Source organism: Heteronotia binoei, chromosome 2 (genome assembly GCF_032191835.1).
Source record: "Heteronotia binoei isolate CCM8104 ecotype False Entrance Well chromosome 2, APGP_CSIRO_Hbin_v1, whole genome shotgun sequence".
In the NCBI taxonomy this organism is placed as follows: domain Eukaryota; kingdom Metazoa; phylum Chordata; class Lepidosauria; order Squamata; family Gekkonidae; genus Heteronotia; species Heteronotia binoei.
The window spans coordinates 7,467,919-7,489,546 of record NC_083224.1 but is presented as its reverse complement, the minus strand read 5'-3'; the positions used below and the strand labels follow the sequence as shown (position 1 = coordinate 7,489,546).

Genomic DNA, 21,628 nt, shown 5'->3' with positions numbered 1-21,628 from the left:
ATGCATCCTTTGAAAACTGGGAGGGTTTTTTTTCCATTTAAAGCAGGGGTGTCAAACTCTTTGGTTGTGAGGGCGGAATCCAACATAAACGAGACCTTCTCAGGCCGGGCCAGGAGGGTCATAAAATGTAGTGCCAGGTAGTGATATATACTTTATATATCATTTTGATGTAGTGGTTAAGTGTGCGGACTCTTATCTGGGAGAACCGGGATTGATTCCCCACTCCTCCCCTTGCAGCTGCTGGAATGGTCTTGGGTCAGCCATAGCTCTGGCAGAGGTTGTCCTTGAAAGGGCAGCTGCTGTGAGAGCCCTCTCAACCCGACCTACCTCACAGGGTGTCTCTTGTGGGGGAGGAAGGGAAAGGAGATTGTAGGCCGCTCTGAGCCTCTGTCCTTGAAAGGGCAGCTGCTGGGAGAGCCCTCTTGGCCCCACCCACCTCACAGGGTGTCTATTGCGGGGGAGGAAGGTAAAGGAGATTGTGAGCCGCTCTGAGACTCTTCGGAGTGGAGGGCGGGATATAAATCCAATATCTTCATCTACCTCACAGGGTGTCTGTTGTAGGGGAGGAAGGGAAAGGAGATTGTGAGCCACTCTGACTCTTCGGAGTGGAGGGCGGAATATAAATCCAATATCTTCATCTACCTCACAGGGTGTCTGTTGTGGGGGAGGAAGGGGAAGGAGATTGTGAGCCGCTCTGAGACTCTGTCCTTGAAAGGGCAGCTGCTGGGAGAGCCCTCTCAGCCCCACCCACCTCACAGGGTGTCTATTGCAGGGGAGGAAGGTAAAGGAGATTGTGAGCCGCTCTGAGACTCTTCAGAGTGGAGGGCGGGATATAAATCCAATATCTTCATCTACCTCACAGGGTGTCTGTCGTGGGGGAGGAAGATAAAGGAGATTGTGAGCCGCTCTGAGACTCTTCGGAGTAGAGGGTGGGATATAAATCCAATATCTTCATTTACCTCACAGGGTGTCTGTTGTGGGGGAGGAAGGGAAAGGAGATTTTGAGCCGCTCTGAGACTCTTCAGAGTGGAGGGCGGGATATAAATCCAATATCTTCATCTACCTCACAGGGTGTCCGTTGTGGGGGAGGAAGGGAAAGGAGATTGTGAGCCGCTCTGAGACTCTTCGGAGTGGAGGGCGGGATTTAAATCCAATATCTTCAACTACCTCACAGGGTGTCTGTTGTGGAGGGAGGAAGGGAAAGGAGATTGTGAACCGCTCTGAGCTACAGTGTATGTGTGTACATAAAATTTTTTGCCACTGTGTGACACAGAGTGTTGGACTTGATGGGCCGTTGGCCTGATCCAACATGGCTTCTCTTATGTTCTTATGTTCTCTTCGGAGTGGAGGGCGGGATTTAAATCCAATATCTTCAACTACCTCACAGGGTGTCTGTTGTGGGGGAGGAAGGGAAAGGAGATTGTGAGCTGCTCTGAGACTCTGATTCAGAGTGGAGGGCAGGATATAAATCCAATATCATCATCTTCTTCCTCCTTCCAAAACTGAGATCACGTGCAGCATCTTTTAACTGCATCGGTATCGCTACTGTAGCTCTCAGCAAAGCCCCTTTTACCCGACCGCCCTGGCTCTGGTTGTAGGGGTGTGAATGCAAGCCTTTGTCCCCACAGGCTCAGAGGATTTCATCGTCCTGGCCCTTTATGACTACGAAGCCATCCACAACGAGGACTTGAGCTTCCGGAAGGGGGAGCACCTCAAAGTCCTCGAGGAGTAAGTACCACACCACGACCAACTGTAACCACACAGGCCCTGACGTAGGAGTCTGGGACTAGCCCTGCCATGAGGCAAACCAGGCGGTCGTCTAGAGTGCTAACCTTCAGGGGGTTCCAAATTGGGCACCCATGTGACTCGGTGATGTTATCAGTGGGGGGGACAGCATCAGAAGTTGGCCTTGCCTAGGGTTCCAGACAATTTAGGGCTGGCCCTGTGGGAGCCCAATTCTCTTGGTTGGTTTCTTAGAATCATAGAGTTGGAAGGAAGCTCCAGGGTCGTCTAGTCCAACCCCCTGCCCAGTGCAGGAAACTCACAAACACCTCCCCCTAAGTTCACAGGATCTTCATTGCTGTCAGATGGCCATCTGGCTTCTCCTTGAAACCCTCCAAGGAAGGAGAGCCCACCACCTCCTGAGGAAGCCTCTTCCACTGAGGAACCCCTCTAACGGTCAGGAAGTTCTTCCTAATGTTGAGCCAGAAACTTTTCTGATTTAATTTCAACCCATTGGTTCTGGTCCAACACTAAGAATAGTAGCACTGAGGAAGGCCTCAGTCTTTATGCCTGGTTGTTGGCAGCCACTCTGTGAGGCAGGATGCTCGACAAGACGGGCTACTGGTCTGATCCAGTAGGGCGCTTCTGATGTTCTTCTGAAGGCCTCATCCTCCATGCCCTGTTGTTGGCCTTCCAGAGGAACTGGTTCGCAACTGTGTGAGGCAGGAGGCTGGACTAGATGGACCCTCCCTGGTCTGATCCAGCAGGGCTCTTCTGAAGTTCTTATCAGGGGATAGCCTCTCTGCCCTGTTGGCCCTCCAGAGGAACTGGTTGGCCACTATGTGAGACAGGATGCTGGACTAGATGGACCCTCACTGGTCAGTTCCAGTTGGACTCTTCCGATGTTCGGTCTCTCTGTCCTATTGTTGGCCCTCCAAAGGAACTGGTTGGCCACTGTGTGAGACAGGAGGCTGGACTAGATGGACCCTCACTGGTTTCATCCAGCAGGGCTCTTCTGAGGTTCTTATGAAGGCCTCAGCCTCTCTGCCCTGTTGCCCTTCCAGAGGAATCGGTTGGCCACTATGTGAGACAGGATGCTGGACTAGATGGACCCTCACTTGTCTGTTCCAGCTAGACTTCTGATGTTCTTTATGAAGGCCTCAGTCTCTCTGCTCTATTGTTGTCTCTCCAGAGGGACTGGTTGGCCACTGAGTGAGACAGGAGGCTGGACTAGATGGACCCTCACTGGTCTGATCCAGCAGGGCTGAGGTTCTTATGAAGGCCTCGGCCTCTCTGCCCTGCTGTTGGCCTTCCAGAGGAACTGGCTGGCCACTGTGTGAGACAGGAGGCTGGACTAGATGGACCCTCACTGGTCTGATCCAGCAGGGCTCTCCTGATGTATTTAGGAAGGCCTCGGCCTCTCTACCCTGTTGTTGGCTGTCCAGAGGAACTGGTTAGCCACTGTTTGAGACAGAAGGCTGGACTAGATGGACCCTCCCTGATCTGATCCAGCACGGCTCTTCTGATGTCCTTATGAAGGCCTCAACCTCTCTGCCCTGTTGTTGGCCCTCCAGAGGAACTGGCTGGCCACTGGACTAGATGGATCCTCACTGGTCTGTTCCAGCAGGGTTCATCTTGGGTCCTTATGTCTTTGAAATGTCCCATTGTTCAGGATGCCAGGCCAGTGACAAAAAATCCACTCTTCTGTCTCTTCTCCTCTTGCTGCAGGTCAGGAGACTGGTGGAGAGCGAAGGCGCTGTCAACAGGAAGGGAAGGCTACATCCCCAGCAACTATGTCGCACGAGTGAACTCACTGGAGACCGAGGAGTGAGTCCGGCTGTTGGCTGTGAAAGGGGGAAGCAGGAAGTCTGTGCTGTGTTCGAGACGTCCAACTTCTGTTAGGGCCAAAATGGCTTTGTCCCACCTGTCCAAAGGAAATTTGGCACCTACACAGCTCCAGTTTGCATCAGGGCCACACGGGAACAGGCGGGGGGGGGGTGGTCATTTTGTAAAAAAATAGGTGGTGGAGCTCATCCAGGGAGTAGGTGCAGCTGCACCTACTATTCAGTGGACAAGGTAGGTAGGTGGAGAGGAAGCGGGGGAACCCTCAGAAAGGTTCAGGAGCTGTGCTCCTGTGAGCTCCTGCTGAATTCAGTTCAAGGCCTGCAGAAGGGGATGGGAAAGATGCTTAGCCTGAGACCCCGGAGAGCTGCCTCTAATTTGAGCAGGCCTCGCTCACCTGGGGCTCTCCTGGGCCACCCCCTCCCAGTCAAAAGGCTAGCGAGGCACAAGCCACCCAAAATCACATAAGAAGTGGTGTGGGCTTCTCCAGGGGTGAATGAGGGCTCTCCTAATCCGGGGATTGTTTTGCAGCTGCACCTGCTATTCAGTGGACAAGGTAGGTAGGTGGAACGGAAGAGGGGTTATCCTCAAAAAGGTTCAGGAGCTGCGCTCCTGGGAGCTCCTGCTGAATTCAAGGCCTGGCAATGGGTGAAAGGACCTCACTCTTCAAGCTGAGTTTTGCATATTGAAATGAGGATCCCTCTGTGGTTTTAAAGGGGGGGAAAGATGCATCCTTTGAAAACTGGGAGGGTTTTTTTTCCATTTAAAGCAGGGGTGTCAAACTCTTTGGTTGTGAGGGCGGAATCCAACATAAACGAGACCTTCTCAGGCCGGGCCAGGAGGGTCATAAAATGTAGTGCCAGGTAGTGATATATACTTTATATATCATTTTGATGTAGTGGTTAAGTGTGCGGACTCTTATCTGGGAGAACCGGGATTGATTCCCCACTCCTCCCCTTGCAGCTGCTGGAATGGTCTTGGGTCAGCCATAGCTCTGGCAGAGGTTGTCCTTGAAAGGGCAGCTGCTGTGAGAGCCCTCTCAACCCGACCTACCTCACAGGGTGTCTCTTGTGGGGGAGGAAGGGAAAGGAGATTGTAGGCCGCTCTGAGCCTCTGTCCTTGAAAGGGCAGCTGCTGGGAGAGCCCTCTTGGCCCCACCCACCTCACAGGGTGTCTATTGCGGGGGAGGAAGGTAAAGGAGATTGTGAGCCGCTCTGAGACTCTTCGGAGTGGAGGGCGGGATATAAATCCAATATCTTCATCTACCTCACAGGGTGACTGTTGTAGGGGAGGAAGGGAAAGGAGATTGTGAGCCACTCTGACTCTTCGGAGTGGAGGGCGGAATATAAATCCAATATCTTCATCTACCTCACAGGGTGTCTGTTGTGGGGGAGGAAGGGGAAGGAGATTGTGAGCCGCTCTGAGACTCTGTCCTTGAAAGGGCAGCTGCTGGGAGAGCCCTCTCAGCCCCACCCACCTCACAGGGTGTCTATTGCAGGGGAGGAAGGTAAAGGAGATTGTGAGCTGCTCTGAGACTCTTCAGAGTGGAGGGCGGGATATAAATCCAATATCTTCATCTACCTCACAGGGTGTCTGTTGTGGGGGAGGAAGGGAAAGGAGATTGTGAGCCGCTCTGAGACTCTTCGGAGTGGAGGGCAGGATATAAATCAAATATCTTCTTCTACCTCACAGGGTGTCTGTTGTGGGGGGGGGGGGGAAGGTAAAGGAGATTGTGAGCCGCTCTGAGACTCTTCGGAGTGGAGGGCAGGATATAAATCCAATATCTTCTTTTTCTTATAAAGGAGACAGACAAACACAATTGAAGTTTTTTAAAAACTTAAAATAAAAGATGTTTTTAAAACATTAGCCGTCATTGGTCTTTAAGGTGCTTTATTTCTGTCTCTCCCACGGGATCCAGGGAACTAGGCAAAGGAAGCTGGCTCTTTCTTTCCTTCCCCAGAGAAGCAGGAGGCGGAGGAACCACAGCCAATAGAAGGAAGAGAGGCTTGGCTCAGTAACTCTGTTGTGCCATTGAGAGAGCCTGGCAAAGCAAGTTATTCCTCCCCCCTTCCTCCCCAAGGGAGGAGCCTCAGCCAATGGAGAAAATAGGGGTTTTGCTCTGTAGCTCCTGTGCGATTGAGCAAGGCTGGTGAAGCAAGCTGTGATGCAGAAGGAAGCAAGAACGAGGGAGAAGGAAGCAGATGACAGCCCGTTGCTCTCGGGGGCTGAATAGGAGCCCTCCGGGGGGCCTGATTTGGCCCCTTGGGGTGCATGTTTGACACCCCTGATTTAGAAGTTAACCATAGTATGGTTTGGGGAGGGGGGTGTTCCATGAAAAGCCAGCAAAAGGGCTCGCTCATCCAGTTGTTTTGCAATGTCCCCCTCTTAGGTGGTTTTTCAGAGGCGTCAGCCGGAAAGATGCTGAGCGACAGCTGCTGGCTCCCGGGAATGTGATTGGCTCTTTCATGATCCGAGACAGTGAGACAAACAAAGGTACTACACCCCCCCCCCCACACACACAGGCTGTGGCGATGAGAAGCCCCAAATTCGCTTTCTCCTGTGCGATTGAGTAAGCCTGCTGAAGCAAACTATCCCCTTCCTCCCCAAGGGAGGAGCCTCAGCCAATGGTGAAAATAGGGGTTTTGCTCTGTAGCTCCTGTGCGATTGAGCAAGCCTGGTGAAGCAAACTATCCCCTTCCTCCCCAAGGGAGGAGCCTCAGCCAATGGTGAAAATAGGGGTTTTGCTCTGTAGCTCCTGTGCGATTGAGGAAGCCTGGTGAAGCAAACTATCCCCTTCCTCCCCAAGGGAGGAGCCTCAGCCAATGGTGAAAATAGGGGTTTTGCTCTGTAGCTCCTGTGCGATTGAGGAAGCCTGGTGAAGCAAACTATCCCCTTCCTCCCCAAGGGAGGAGCCTCAGCCAATGGAGAAAATAGGGCGTTTGCTGCTGAGCTCCCTGTGGGGCAGGGGAAAAGTTACAGTAAACCTCCGCGAAGACCGGCCTAAAAAATGCAAACTGTAGTTTCTGTAAAAATATTATATATGGTTTCTCAACCGATATTCACATATCATCAAAATGTACAGTTTAAACAAACTGAACCGCTGTCTTGCTTTTTTTTTTTTCTATCGGCAAACTATAACGGTTGTTATAATCTCTTGAGAAACCAGGCCCTCTGTTTAAACTGACAAAGCCGGAACGTTACACCTAGATATATGGCACTTGGCGACTGAAACAGCAGTCTGCTTTTTATCACCCTCCAGTGTTTTTTCAGCCCTGCTTTGTCCTGACGTTAACAAACACAGATCCCTATTTGTGATTCTTTTAATCTGCTGTAAACATTCCCATGATTCTACACTGCCCACATATTAAGAATTGCTGCTTCCACTCCCATTTTGTCTGATGAAGTCTGCTTAAGAGCATACGAAAGCTGACATCCTGAATAAAACTTGGTTGGTCTTAAAGGTGCACTTGTCTACTGCTTCGTTCTATTGCTTCAGACCGACACGGCTGCCTACTGGGATCTGACCCTGCTGCGGTCTGCCCCGGGTCTCCATTCCTCTCTCTCTCTCCCCCCCCCGCCCCCCATCTCTTTTTGCTCAGGGAACTACTCTCTGTCTGTGAGAGATTTCGACAACCAGAACAAGATGGATATCGTGAAGCATTACAAGATCCGGACGATGGACAGCGGCGGCTTTTATATCTCCCCGCGCAACAGCTTCAACACCCTGCACGAACTGGTCAGCCACTATAAGGGTATGTCTGTGTCGCTTCTTGTCTTACGCCAAGGGAGACCGCTAGAGGATCCGAGCCAAAATCTTTGGGGGAAACATCCATGTGTTTAGTTCAACAGTCATAAGGACTAGAAACCCAACTCTGGATTTTGACTGCCCTTGGACCTGAGAGGCCCTACTGCCTACCCCAATGAGATGGAAGAAGAAGATATTAGATTTATACCCTGCCCTATACTCTGAATTTCAGAGCGGCTTACAATCTCCTTTACCTTCCCCCCCCCCGACAACAGACACTCTGTGAGGTGGCTGAGAGAGCTCACCCAGAAGCTGCCCTTTCAAGGACAGAGTCTCAGAGTCGCTTACAATCTCCTTTCCCTTCCTCCCCCACAACAGACACCCTGTGAGGTAGGTGGGGCTGAGAGGGCTCTCCCAGAAGCTCCCTTTCAAGGACAGAGTCTCAGAGTGGCTCACAATCTTCTTTATCTTCCTCCCCCACAACACCCTGTGAGGTAGGTGGGGCTGAGAAGGCCGCTTCTCTGCATCCTACCACAAACAAGTAGCAGGTTTGCAGAGATAAAACGGTACTTGTAAACAGAGTTGCATGGCTATTGTTAAGGTCATCCACAGCTACGGTTGCCAAGCCCAATTCAAGAAATAGCTGAGGGCTTTGGGGGTGGAGCCAGGAGACTTTGGGGGTGGAGCCAGGAGACATTGAGGGCGGAGCCAAAAGCAAGGGTGTGACAAACATAATTGAACTCCAAAGGGAGTTGTGGCCATCACATTTCAAGGGACCGCACACCTTTTAAATGCCTTCCCTCCATTTGGAAATAATGGATAGGGACACCTTTTGGGGGGGCTCATAGAATTGGACCCCCTTGTTCAATCTTTTTGAAACTTGGAGGGTATTTTGAGGAGAGGCATCAGATGCTATGCTGAAAACTTGGTGCCTCTACCTCAAAAGACAGCCCCCCCCCAGAGCCCCAGATACCTGCAGCTCAATTCTCCATTATACCCTATTGGAATTGGTCCCCATAGGGAATAATGGAGTGCCCAGCAGACATTTCCCCCACACACACCACTTTTTGATGACCCTGAATTGGGGGGAGGGCCTCCAAACCGAGGGATCCCCTGCCCCCACCTGGAGATTGGCAACCCTAGTCTGGGCTGCTCTGTGTGGACCCTCTTTTCTAGTCTGGTGTGGTGGTTAAGTGTGTGGACTCTTATCTGGGAGAACCGGGTTTGATTCCCTACTCCTCCACTTGCACCTGCTGACCTTGCAGAGTTGTCCTTGAAAGGGCAGCTGCTGTGAGAGCCCTTGCAGCTCCACCCACCTCACAGGGTGTCTTTTGTGGGGGGAGAAGATAAAGGAGATTATAAACCACTCTGAGTCTCTGATTCAGAAATGAGGGCGGGGTATAAATCTGCAATTCTTCTTCTCTGTGGGCCTCAGCCAATCGCCCAGCTGTTGCATTTTCCGTGGCCAACCACACGCGGCCCTGTTGTTAGCTGAGAAGAGGACCTGAATCACTAGCATTTCGTGGCTTCCTGGTGCTCTCATTTTGGGGTTGTAACGGGATCTCTTTGGAATCTACCAAGTTTCTTGACAACCTGTAAAAAAGCCTGATTAGTGTGTGGGGGGGGATCCCTCTTGCCTCTCTTTCAGGACAGAGCGACGGGCTGTGCCAAAAACTGTCTAACCCGTGCGTAACACCGAAACCTCAGAAACCTTGGGAGAAAGATGCCTGGGAAATCCCCCGGGACTCGTTGAAGCTGGAGAAGAAGTTGGGAGCTGGGCAGTTTGGGGAAGTCTGGCTGGGTAAGCGCACAAGATGAAACTTGCAGTGCCGGAGTGACAAATCTAACCTGCAAAATGGTGGAGCCAGTCACAAAATGGCTGCCCCAGGAGGTGGAGCCAACCACAAAATGGCTGCCTTAAGAGGCAGAGCCAAACACAAAGTCTCAGGGAGTTTAGGTCCTGCGTAGTTCCAGGGTCTTGTTTGTAGAAGAAGCCCATCAGGAACTTATTTCTGAATTAGGTCACACCCCCTGATGTCACCATTAGGGTTGCCAATCCCCAGGTGGGGGCAGGGGATCCCCCGGTTTGGAGGCCCTCCCCCTGCTTCAGGGTCGTCAGAAAGCGGGGGGGAGGGGAGGGAAATGTCTGCTGGGAACTCTGTTATTCCCTAGGGAGATTTATTTAGATAAAGATATGGGTTTAGATAAAAATATGGAGCAGAGGTCCATGAGTGGCTATTAGCCACAGTGTGTGTGTATGTATAAATTTTTTTGCCACTGTGACACAGAGTGTTGGACTGGAGGGGCCACTGGCCTGATCCAACATGGCTTCTCTTATGTTCTTACGTGACACAGAGTGTTGGACTGGAGGGGCCACTGGCCTGATCCAACAGGGCTTCTCTTATGTTCTTCTGTGACACAGAGTGTTGGACTGGATGGGCCATTGGCCTGATCCAACATGGCTTCTCTTATGTTCTTATGTTCTTATTCCAATAGAAAATCATGGAGAATTGATCCGCAGGTATCTGGGGTGCTGGGGGGGGGCTGTTTTTTGAAGTAGAAGCATCTAGTGCCTCTCCCCAAAATACCCTCCAAGTTTCAAAAAGATTGGACCGGGGGTCCAATTCTATGAGCCCCAAAAGAAGGTGCCCCTATCCTTCATTATTTCCTATGGAAGGAAGGAATTGAAAAGGTGTGCCGTCCCTTTCAATGTGATGGCCAGAACTCCCTTTGGAGTTCAATGATGCTTGTCACAGCCTTGATCTTGGCTCCACCCCTAATGTCTCCTGGCTCCACCCCCAAAGTCCCCAGATATTTCTTGAATTGGAATTGGCAACCCTAGTCACCATTGTTTCACAAAGGGCTTTGTTTGTAGAAAAAGCCCAGCACGAACGCAGCTACCGTATAAGGCCATACCTCCTACCTACCTACGGCGTTCTGCCTCAAAAAAAAAAAAAACCCTGCATAGCTCTAAAAGCTAACTCTTCAGCGTTTCAGGACATCACCGGAAGGTGTACTCAATTGCATCAGGATGCCTTTGTAAAGGAACATGTTGTTGTTTGAAATACTTTCTTGACTTCACGCATTGATAGAGCGAAGATCCTTGTGCTGCAATGGCAGCTGCTGCCAAAATTACTTCTTCAAAATCTGCGCAGCCAGTCATATCTCCAGAGGCCAATCAGAAGACCTGCTGGGCAAAAGCCCCACTTGGTCCTGCCCACTTTTGAAAAAAACACTTGGCAGTGAAGTAAGCCATGTTTTACGGGGGCTTCAACCCTGCAGTGTAGACGACTGGGGAAGGCAAGGGCAAACCACCCCGTAAAAAAAGTCTGCCGTGAAAACGTCATGATGCGACGTCACCCCAGAGTTGGAAACGACTGGTGCTTGCACAGGGGGCGACGTTGACCTTTTTACTTTCTCCCCTGCCAAAAATTTTGTGAGTCTTTCAGGTGCTCCAGGACCCTTGTTCTTTTCTGCTGCTACAGACAGACTTATACAGCTACTCAGAAGTCAATTTCGTAATTGAAATTGCTGAGCAGTCGGGTTAGAACGGATAAAAGGAAGTCCTACTTCACCCAAAGGGTGATTAACATGTGGAATTCACTGCCACAGGAGGTGGTGGCGGCTACAAGCATAGGCAACTTCAAGAGGGAATTGGATAAGCATATGGAGCAGAGGTCCATCAGTGGCTATTAGCCACAGTGTGTGTGTGTGTGTGTGTGTGTGTGTATTGGTGACTGTGTGACACAGAGTGTTGGACTGGATGGGCCATTGGCCTGATCCAACATGGCTTCTATTATGTTCTTATGTGACCCAGAGTGTTGGACTGGATGGGCCATTGGCCTGACCCAAGAGGGCTTCTCTTATGTTCTTATGTGACCCAGAGTGTTGGACTGGATGGGCCATTGGCCTGATCCAACATGGCTTCTCTTATGTTCTTATGTGACACAGAGTGTTGGACTGGAGGGGCCATTGGCCTGATCCTACAGGGCTTCTCTTATGTTCTTATGTGACACAGAGTGTTGGACTGGATGGGCCATTGGCCTGATCCAACATGGCTTCTCTTATGTTCTTATGTGACACAGAGTGTTGGACTGGAGGGGCCATTGGCCTTATCCAACATGGCTTCTCTTATGTGACACAGAGTGTTGGACTGGATGGGCCACTGGCCTGATCCAGCATGGCTTCTCTTATGTTCTTATGTGACACAGAGTGTTGGACTGGAGGGGCCATTGGCCTAATCCAACAGGGCTTCTCTTATGTTCTTATGTGACACAGAGTGTTGGACTGGAGGGGCCACTGGCCTGATCCAGCAGGGCTTCTCTTATGTTCTTATGTGACACAGAGTGTTGGACTGGAGGGGCCATTGGCCTGATCCTACAGGGCTTCTCTTATGTTCTTATGTGACACAGAGTGTTGGACTGGATGGGCCATTGGCCTGATCCAACATGGCTTCTCTTATGTTCTTATGTGACACAGAGTGTTGGACTGGAGGGGCCATTGGCCTGATCCTACAGGGCTTCTCTTATGTTCTTATGTGACACAGAGTGTTGGACTGGATGGGCCATTGGCCTGATCCAACATGGCTTCTCTTATGTTCTTATGTGACACAGAGTGTTGGACTGGAGGGGCCATTGGCCTTATCCAACATGGCTTCTCTTATGTGACACAGAGTGTTGGACTGGATGGGGCACTGGCCTGATCCAGCATGGCTTCTCTTATGTTCCTATGTGACACAGAGTGTTGGACTGGAGGGGCCACTGGCCTGATCCAGCAGGGCTTCTCTTATGTTCTTATGTGACTCAGAGTGTTGGACTGGAGGGGCTACTGACCTGATCCAACAGGGCTTCTCTTATGTTCTTATGTGACACAGAGTGTTGGACTGGAGGGGCCATTGGCTTGATCCAACAGGGCTTCTCTTCTCTTCTTATGTTTGTAGAAAAAGAGGTGGTGGAGCTCATTAGCACAAATCATTAGCATCACTCATTTTCTTATGCCCCACACCCCTGACATCACCGGAAAGAGTACTAAATTACATCAGCTCAGCATCCACCTTAAAATGCTTCTTGAATTAATTGTCATAATAAAACCTTACTCCTGTCAGGGGTGGAATTCTACCAGGAGCGCCTTTGCATATTAGGCCACACACCCCTGATGTAGCCAATCCTCCGAGAGCTTTCAAGGCTCCTTTTTGTAAGCTCTTGGAGCATTGGCTACGTCAGGGGGTGTGGCCTAATATGCAAAGGAGCTCCTGCTAGAATTCCACCCTTGACTCCCGTCATACTTTTTCAATGGCTTTCCCCCCCTTGGGGCCACAGCAGCATGAGGAAGATTTCCGTCTGTCTGCTTTGTATGTTTTGGTTATTTTCTCATTTTTGTGTGTGTGGGGAGAAATATAAGAAAGTTCGAAAAATCTTAAGAGTTCAGCAAAATTCTCACTGAGGGGGATTGAACAATGGAGCCCAGAAGCAAGTAATTTTAGGGGGAGGGGGTAAGAAAGAAAGAGCCCAATCAAATTTAGAGGTTCTGGAGCTCTGCTCCTGTGAGCTCCTGCCCAAAATGAGACCTGTGGCTACTCCTCTGGTTCTAGCCGTGTGATCTGGCAAGTGTGTGGCAGGATAGACGCTGACCTGGCTAGGCTGGCTAGAGGTGGTCTAGAGAGCCAGTTTTGTGTAGTGGTTAAGTGCGCGGACTCTTATCTGGGAGGACCGGGTTTGATTCCCCACTCCTCCACTTGCAGCTGCTGGAATGGCCTTGGGTCAGTCATAACGCTGGCAGAGCAGTCCTTGAAAGGGCAGGTTCTGTCAGAGCTCTCTCAGCCCCACCCACCTCACAGGGTGTCTGCTGTGGGGGGAGAAGGTAAAGGAGATCGTGATCCACTCTGAGACTCTGAGATCTGGTGTGGAGGGCGGGATATAAATCCAATATCATCATCGTCTTCTTCTTCTTCTAGAGAGCCAGTTTGGTGTAGTGGTTAAGTGTGTGGACTCTTATCTGGAAGAACCGGGTTTGATTCCCCACTCCTCCACTTGCAGCTGCTGGAATGGCTTTGGGTTAGCCATAGTTATCGCAGAGTCGTCCTTGAAAGGGCAGCTGCTGTGAGAGCCCTCTCCAACCCCACCCACCTCACAGGGTGTCTGTTGTGGGGGAGGAAGATAAAGGAGATTGTGAGCCACTCTGAGACTCTTCGGAGTGGAGGGCAGGATATAAATCCAATATCTTCTTCTTATCTGGGAGAACTGGGTTTGAGTCCTTGCTCCTCCACTTGCAGCTGCTGGAATGGTCTTGAGTCAGCCATAGCTCTAGCAGAGGTTGTCCTTGAAAGGGCAGCTGCTGTCAGAGCTCTCTCAGCCCCACCCACCTCACAGGGTGTCTGTTGTGGGGGAGGAAGATAAAGGAGATTGTGAGCCGCTCTGAGACTCTGTCCTTGAAAGGGCGGCTTCTGTCAGAGCTCTCTCAGCCACACCTACCTCACAGGGTGTCCGTTGTGGTGGTGGTGGTGGGGAAGGTAAAGGAGATTGTGACCGCTCTGAGATTCAGAGTATAGGGCAGGATATAAACCCAATATCATCATCTTCTTTTTCTTCTTCTTCCTCTTGCTGTGATTCTGTGTCTCTGACGCCTCCCGTTCCCTCCTCGCCCAGCCGTCTACAACAAGCACACCAAAGTAGCCGTGAAGACCATGAAGCCGGGGAGCATGTCCGTGGAAGCGTTCCTGGAAGAGGCCAACATCATGAAGACCCTGCAGCACGACAAGCTGGTGAAGCTGAACGCCGTCGTCACCAAGGCGGAGCCCATTTATATCATTACCGAATTCATGGAGAAAGGTCAGGAGTAGGAGACAGAACCAAAGAGCCTGCAGGAGGCTTTGCTGGGCGGAAAAGAGGGCTTTGGGGAGGGGGGACCTAACCCTTAAAGCCACCACCCTGGGGGTGCCAGCTGTGGGTTGGGAAACCCCTGGAGGTTTTGGGGGGTGGAGTCTGTGGAAAATGGGGTTTAACAGATGGAACTCACTGCCACAGGAGTTGGTGGCGGCTGCAAGCATAGCCACCTTCAAGAGGATAAGCATATGGAGCAGAGGTCCCTCAGTGGCTATTAGCCACAGTGTATTGCTGGAACTCTGGGGCAGTGAAGCTCTGCATTCTTGTGCTTCAAGGGGTGGGGGCAGTGGAAGGGCTTATAGCCCAACTGGTGGACCTCCTGATGGCCTCTGGGTTTTTGGCCACATGACACAGAGTGTTGGACTGGATGGGCCACAGGCCTGATCCAACATGGCTTCTATTACGTTCTTATGTCTGGGGCAGTGACGCTCTGTATTCTTGGTGCTTGCGGGGGGGCAACTGTGGGAGGGCTTCTAGTGCCTTGGCCTCACTTATGGACCTCCTGATGGTCTCTGGTTTTTTGGCCACTGTGTGACACAGAGTGTTGGACTGGATGGGCCACTGGCCTGATCCAACATGGCTTCTATTACGTTCTTATGTCTGGGGCAGTGACGCTCTGTATTCTTGGTGCTTGGGTGGGGGCAACAGTGGGAGGGCTTCTAGTGCCCTGGCCTCACTTATGGACCTCCTGATGGTCTCTGGGTTTTTGGCTATTGTGTGACACAGAGTGTTAGACTGGATGGGCCATTGGCCTGATCCAACATGGCTTCTCTTATGTTCTTATATGGAACAGAGGTCCATCAGTGGCTATTAGCCACAGCGTATTGTTGGAACTCTCTGTCTGGGGCAGTGATGCTCTGTATTCTTGGTGCTTGGGAGGGGCAACAGTGGGAGGGCTTCTAGTGTCCTGGTCCCACTGGTGGACCTCCTGATGGCACCTGGTTTTTTTGGACACTGGGTGACACAGGATGTTGAACTGGATGGCCCATTGGCCTGTTCCAACATGGCTCCACTTATGTTCTTATGGAGGAGATTTCACACACAGAGCTGTGTACAGCCCCCCTTCCCCAAACCCCCCCCCCTTCTTGTTTTTGGACAAAATTTGGATTTTATAGACTGCCCTCTCTTTTGTTCCAGTTCACATGCCTCGCTTGAAGCCCTCAGCATCCTAGCGTTGCTAAAGTGGCTCAGCTCTACAAGACACAGGCGCATAGACAAGTATACAGTTGCCACATGCTAGGGAAGTTGCAAAATGTACAGTATGGTGCTGGGAGAAAGAGATAGCTGTTTCCTGACAGGAAGTAAAGCTGCAAGACAGAGAACAGGGCGTGGAGACAGGAGATCTAAGAGAGAAGATCTCTCTCTCTCTCTCTCTCTCTCTCTCTCTCACACACACACACACACACACGCACGGGAAAGTATATTATTTCTAAGACACCAGCTTCTGAGAACTGCATTGGTTTCCCTGCCTCGTGGGGCTGCATGAGGCAGTATTTCCTGACCTTGCATCATTTCTCTCCTAGTCTTTCTGGTCACCATGAGACATTCTCACCCTCTACTTCCCTTTGCAACAGTGACAGTGTGTGTGTGTGAGATCTGTTTGGCTGCTAGTCATTTCACGGTAGTAGCTAGAAAGAGGGAGAGATGAAATGCCACATGCTCTGTGTCCCACAGTGGCCAAAACCCAGGGGTAACATCAGGAGGCCCACCAATGGGGCCTGAACTCCAGAAGAAGCGCAACTAGAATGATTCAAGGTTTGAAACACTTTCCCTATGAAGAAAGGTTGAAACGCTTGGGGCTCTTTAGCTTGGAGAAACGTCGACCACAGGGTGACATGATAGAGGTTGACAAGATTATGCATGGGATGGAGAAAGTAGAGAAAGAAGGACTTTTCTCCCTTTCTCACAATACAAGAACTCGTGGGCATTCAATGAAATTGCTGAGCAGTCAGGTTAAAACGGATAAAAGGAAGTACTTCTTCACCCAAAGGGTGATTAACAGGTGGAATTCACTGCCACAGGAGGTGGTGGCAGCTACAAGCATAGACAGCTTCAAGAGGGGAATTGAGTAAACATCTGGAGCAGAGGTCCATCAGTGGCTATTAGCCACAGCTTATCATTGGAACTTTCTGCCTGGGGCAGTGATGCTCTGTATTCTTGGTGCTTGGGGGGGGCACAGTGGGAGGGCTTCTAGCCCCACTGGTGGACCTCCTGATGGCACTTAGTTTTTTTTGTCCACTATGTGACACAGAGTGTTGGACTGGATGAACCATTGGCCTGATCCAAAAGGGCTTATCTTATGTTCTTATGTCTGGGACAGGGAAGCTCTGTATTCTGGGTGCTTGGGCGCGGGGAACAGTGGGAGGGCTTCTAGTGTCCTGGCCGCACTGGTGGACCTCCTGATGGCACCTGGTTTTTTTGGCCACTGTGTGACACAGAGTGTTGGACTGGAGGGGCCATTGGCCTGATCCAACATGGCTTCTCTTATGTTCTTATGTGACACAGAGTGTTGGACTGGAGGGGCCATTGGCCTGATCCAACATGGCTTCTCTTATGTTCTTATGTGACACAGAGTGTTGGACTGGAGGGGCCATTGGCCTGATCCAACATGGCTTCTCTTCTGTTCTTATGTGGAGCAGAGGTCCATCAGCGGCTCTTAGCCACAGCGTTTTGTTAGAATTCTCTGTCAGCAGCAGCGATGCTCTGTATTCTTGGAGAACAGCTGCCAATCTGAGTAGCCAATACTGACCTTGATGGACAGATGGTCTGATTCACTATAAGGCAGCTTCATGTGTTCACTGGACTTTCTTTCCTCAATGAAGGCAGCTTGCTGGACTTCCTGAAGAGCGATGAAGGGCACAGTCAGCCGCTCCCAAAACTGATAGACTTCTCTGCCCAGGTAAGCAGAATCCAGCTGCGAACAGGAGAGTTTTCGGATCACTCTCCTGCCCCTTTAGCAGATCGAGATGGATGGCTGTGTCAGTCTGTCTGTAGCAGTAGAAAAGTGTCCAGTGGCGCCTTGAAGACTAACGACATTTGTCGCAGGATGCGAGCTTTCCTGAGTCACTGCTTACCTGTGGATTCCTGCTCTTTTCTACTGCCATAAAATAGAGTAACGGTTTGGTGTAGTGGTTAAGTGCACGCACTCTTATCTGGGAGGACCGGGTTTGATTCCCCCCTCCTCCACTTGCAGCTGCTGGAATGGCGTTGGGTCAGCCATAGCTCTGGCAGGAGTTGTCCTTGAAAGGGCAGTTTCCGGGAGAGCTCTCTCAGCCCCACCCACCTCACAGGGTGTCTGTTTTGGGGGAGGAAGATAAAGGAGATTGTAAGCCACTCTGAGACTCTGATTCAGAGAGAAGGGCGGGGTATAAGTCTGCAATTCTTCTTCTTCTAACATGAGAACCCATCTAGACCTTTCTTCTGAGAAGCGAGCACGAGTTTTCATGAAGACAAATGGTCTGATTTGTCCAGGTGGGTAGCCGTGTTGTTCTGAAGCAGGGGTGGCCAAACTTCTTTAACGTAAGAGCCACATCGAGTAAATGTCAGATGTTTGAGAGACGCAAGACATGAATGTCAGATGTGGATGGGTAGGTAGGTAGGAAAGAAAGAAAGAAAGAAGATGATATTGGATTTATATCCCACCCTCCACTCCAAATCTCAGAGTCTCAGAGTGGCTCATAATCTTCTTTATCTTCCTCCCCCACAACAGACACCCTGTGAAGTGGGTGGGGCTGAGAGGGCTCTCACAGCAGCTGCCCTTTCAAGGACAAACTCTGCAAGAACTATGGCTGACCCAAGGCCATTCCAGCAGCTGCAAGTGGAGGAGTGGGGAATCAAACTGGGTTCTCACAGATAAGAGTCCGCACACTTAACCACTACACCAAACTGGAAGGAAGGAGATGGAGGGAGGTGGAGGTGGAAAGAAAGCAACTTTAAATGCATTCTCCAAGCCCCCAGCTGACTTGACTTGGAGAAGTGATTTAAAGAGAGAAATGCCTTCTCCAAGCCAGTCGACAGGGTGGTGGGGGCTTCACGAGCCACACAATATGTGTGAAAGAGCCTCGTGCGGCTCCCGAACCACAGTATGGCCACCCCTGGTCTGAAGCAATGTGAGAAAGTTAGAGTGCAATAGTCACTTTAAGACCAATAAAGTTTTATTGGCGATGTGAACTTCTGGGTGCATGCACAGAAAGCTGTTTGACAAACATAAGAACATAAGAGAAGCCATGTTGGATCAGGCCAATGGCCCATCCAGTCCAATGTTCTGTATCACACAGAGAGCCAGTTTGGTGTAGTGGTTAAGTGTGCAGACTCTTATCTGGGAGAACCAGGTTTGATTCCCCACCCCTCCACTTGCACCTGCTAGCATGGCCTTGGGTCAACCATAGCTCTGGCAGAGGTTGTCCTTGAAAGGGCAGCTGCTGTGAGAGTCCTCTCAGCCCCACCCACCTCACAGGGTGTCTGTTGTGGGGAAGGGAGATAAAGGAGATTGTGGGCTGCTCTGATACTCTTGAGTGGAGGGCGGAATATAAATCCAATGTCATAAATTTTATATATATACACACACACACACACACACACACTGTGGCTAATAGCCACTGATGGACCTCTGCTCCATATTTTTATCTAACCCCCTCTTGAAGCTGGCTATGTTTGTAGCTGCTACCACCTCCTGTGGCATGCACATGAAAACTCACATCCTGAATAAAACTTCGTTGGTCTTAAAGGTCCCTTCGGACTCTAACTTTGTCACAGGTGAGCAGTGACTCAGGAAAGCTCACACCTTGCCACAAATGTTGTTAGTCTTTAAGGTGCCACAGGACTCTTTTCTACTGCCACAGACAGACTAACACGGCCACCCATCTTGATCTGCTAAAGGGGCAGGAGATTGTTCCCCAGGCCTGTTGGCACGCCTGCTTCCTCCACTCTGAGGGCCTTTCAGAAGAGACCAGAGTCAGCCCAGCTGGAAATTCTGTCAAGAGACCAATTGTTCCAGTCGAGGCTGATTTGAATGTGCAAATCAGACTTGATCCCAGAGAAAGCAGCAAACAGGTAACGGGCCCAGGGGTATTTCCTTCTCTGGGGCTTCTCTGAGGAGAGGTTGTTCTCCCAGCCCTGGAAAACAAGCCTTCCTTTGTCAGGAAAAGCCTCTGCACTTCTTCCCAAATCAGCAATTCAGAAAAGCAGGGGTGGCCACACAGGTGGCATATATTGTTCTGCCCTGGCTTACAATTAACTCCTGGGCTTCAGGCATCTGTCTTTGGAGGCCTTTGGGGCCTGAAGGAGATGCATCCCATGGAGCTGAAGGACAGGAGGTTCACGACAGGCAAAAGGGAATCAGACTTTCCACAGAGAATGGGGATGTAGTGATGGCCGCAGGAATCAACAGCTTTAAAAGGAGATTAGATAGATTCATGGAGGATCAGTGGCTATAAGCCATGGAGGCTGAGGGGAACCTCCATATTCAAAGGTATGAATCCTCTGAATCCCGAACCCGGAGGAAATCTCAGGGGAAGGACTCAGCCTTTATGCTCTGTTGCTGGACTTCCAGAGGAACTTGTTAGCCACTGCATGAGACAGGAGGCTGGACTAGATGGACCCCTGGGTCTAATCCAGCTGGACTCTTCCAATGTGCTTATTAAGGCCTAGGCCTCTCTGCCCTGTTGTTGGCCCTCCAGAGGAACTGGCTGGCCACTGTGTGAAACAGGATACTGGACTAGGTAGACCACTGGTCTGATCCAGCAGGGCTCTTCTGATGTTCTTATAAAGGCCTCGACCTCTATGCCCTGTTGTTGATTCTCCAGAGGAACTGGTTGGCCCATGTGAAACAGGAGACAGAACTAGATGGACCCTCATTGGTCTGATGCAGCAGGACTCTTCTGACGCTCTTCTCATGGGAAGCCCTTGGCCTCTCTGTCCTGTTGTAGGCCCTCCAGAGGAACTGGTTGGCCCCTGTGTGAGACAGGAGGCTGGACTAGATGGACCCTCACTGGTGTGATCCAGCAGGACTCTTCTGAGGTTCTTATGAAGGCCTCAGCCTCTCTGCCCTGTTCTTCGCCCTCCAGAGGAACTGATTGGGCAGTGTGTGAGACAGGATGCTGTGCTAGATGTACCTTCACTGGTCTGATCCAGCAGGGCTCTCCTGATGTCTTTATGAAGGCCTCAGCCTCTCTGCTCTGTTGTCGGCCCTCCAGAAGCTACTGCGTGAGACAGAATGCTGGACTAGATGGACCTTTGGTATGATCCAGCAGGGCTGTCCTCATGTTCTTATATTAAGCACTCAATTTGACTCTCAGTGTGATCACCCACAACCTATTAAAGGTGACCTGAAGTGAACAGCTGTTCTCATGGTCCTTGATTTCACTGAGTTTATAATTTCATGCAGAAGTGGCTCTGGCCACTGAAACATTCATGTGCATCAACAATGCTTCAGGCTTGTCTTCAGATCCCTTAATGACCTTATACCTGTTATCATACAGGGCTGGTTTCCCATTTGTTAGGGCACCGCATTTGAGGGGGGAGGGCTGGAACGATATTGTCCTTATGCTGGCAAATCCCATCTGGTATTTTGGAAAAGTATAGCTCTGTTTTTCTGTGCAAAAAGCCCCACTTTTATCTTGTGCCCTGTTCCCTCCTTGCTGCAGATAGCAGAAGGCATGGCTTTTATTGAGCAGAGAAACTACATCCATCGGGATCTGAGAGCTGCCAATATCTTGGTGTCGGGAATGCTGGTGTGCAAGATTGCCGATTTTGGCTTGGCCAGAGTGATTGAAGATAACGAATACACTGCCCGGGAAGGTAAGTGGCGGTTCTTTAAGAACATCAGAAGAGCCCTGCTGGATCAGACCAGGGAGGGTCCATCTAGTCCAGCCTCCTGTCTCACACAGTGGCCAACCGGTTCCTCTGGAGGGCCAACAACAGGGCAGAGAGGCTGAGGCCTTCCTAAGAACATCAGAAGAGCCCTGCTGGATCACAACAGTGAAGGTCCATCTAATCCAGCATACTGTCTCACACAGTGGCCAACCAGTTCCTCTGGAGGGACAACAACATGGCAGAGAGGCCGAGGCCTTCCTAAGAACATCAGAAGAGTCCTGCTGGATCAGACCAGGGAGGGTCCATCCAGTCCAGCCTCCTGTCTCACATAGTGGCCAGTCAGTTCCTCTGGAGGGCCAGCAACAGGGCAGAGAGGCTGAGGCCTTCATAAGTACCTCAGAAGAGCGTTGCTGGATCAGACCACTGAGGGTCCATCTAGTTCAGCCTCCTGTCTCACACAGTGGCCAACCAGTTCCTCTGGAGGGCCAACAACAGGGCAAAGAGGCCGAGGCCTTCATAAGAACACCAGAAGAGCCCTGCTGGATCAGACCGGTGAGGGCCCATCTAGTCCAGCCTCCTGTCTCACATAGTGGCCAGTCAGTTCCTCTGGAGGGCCAACAACAGG

At 50.9% G+C, this 21,628-nt stretch overlaps 1 protein-coding gene across 1 annotated transcript in view; it reads left to right on the top strand.

The window, feature by feature from the left end:
* The window catches only part of HCK (HCK proto-oncogene, Src family tyrosine kinase), a 62,593-nt gene that overhangs the window by 35,810 nt on the left and 5,155 nt on the right, over nucleotides 1-21,628 (top strand). Inside the window, exons 5-12 of the mRNA XM_060230539.1 lie at nucleotides 1,629-1,728; nucleotides 3,451-3,549; nucleotides 5,954-6,057; nucleotides 7,164-7,316; nucleotides 8,958-9,110; nucleotides 13,954-14,136; nucleotides 17,013-17,089; nucleotides 20,835-20,988. Of these exons, the coding sequence (XP_060086522.1) occupies nucleotides 1,629-1,728; nucleotides 3,451-3,549; nucleotides 5,954-6,057; nucleotides 7,164-7,316; nucleotides 8,958-9,110; nucleotides 13,954-14,136; nucleotides 17,013-17,089; nucleotides 20,835-20,988 (1,023 nt within the window). The remainder of the gene's footprint in view (nucleotides 1-1,628; nucleotides 1,729-3,450; nucleotides 3,550-5,953; nucleotides 6,058-7,163; nucleotides 7,317-8,957; nucleotides 9,111-13,953; nucleotides 14,137-17,012; nucleotides 17,090-20,834; nucleotides 20,989-21,628) is intronic.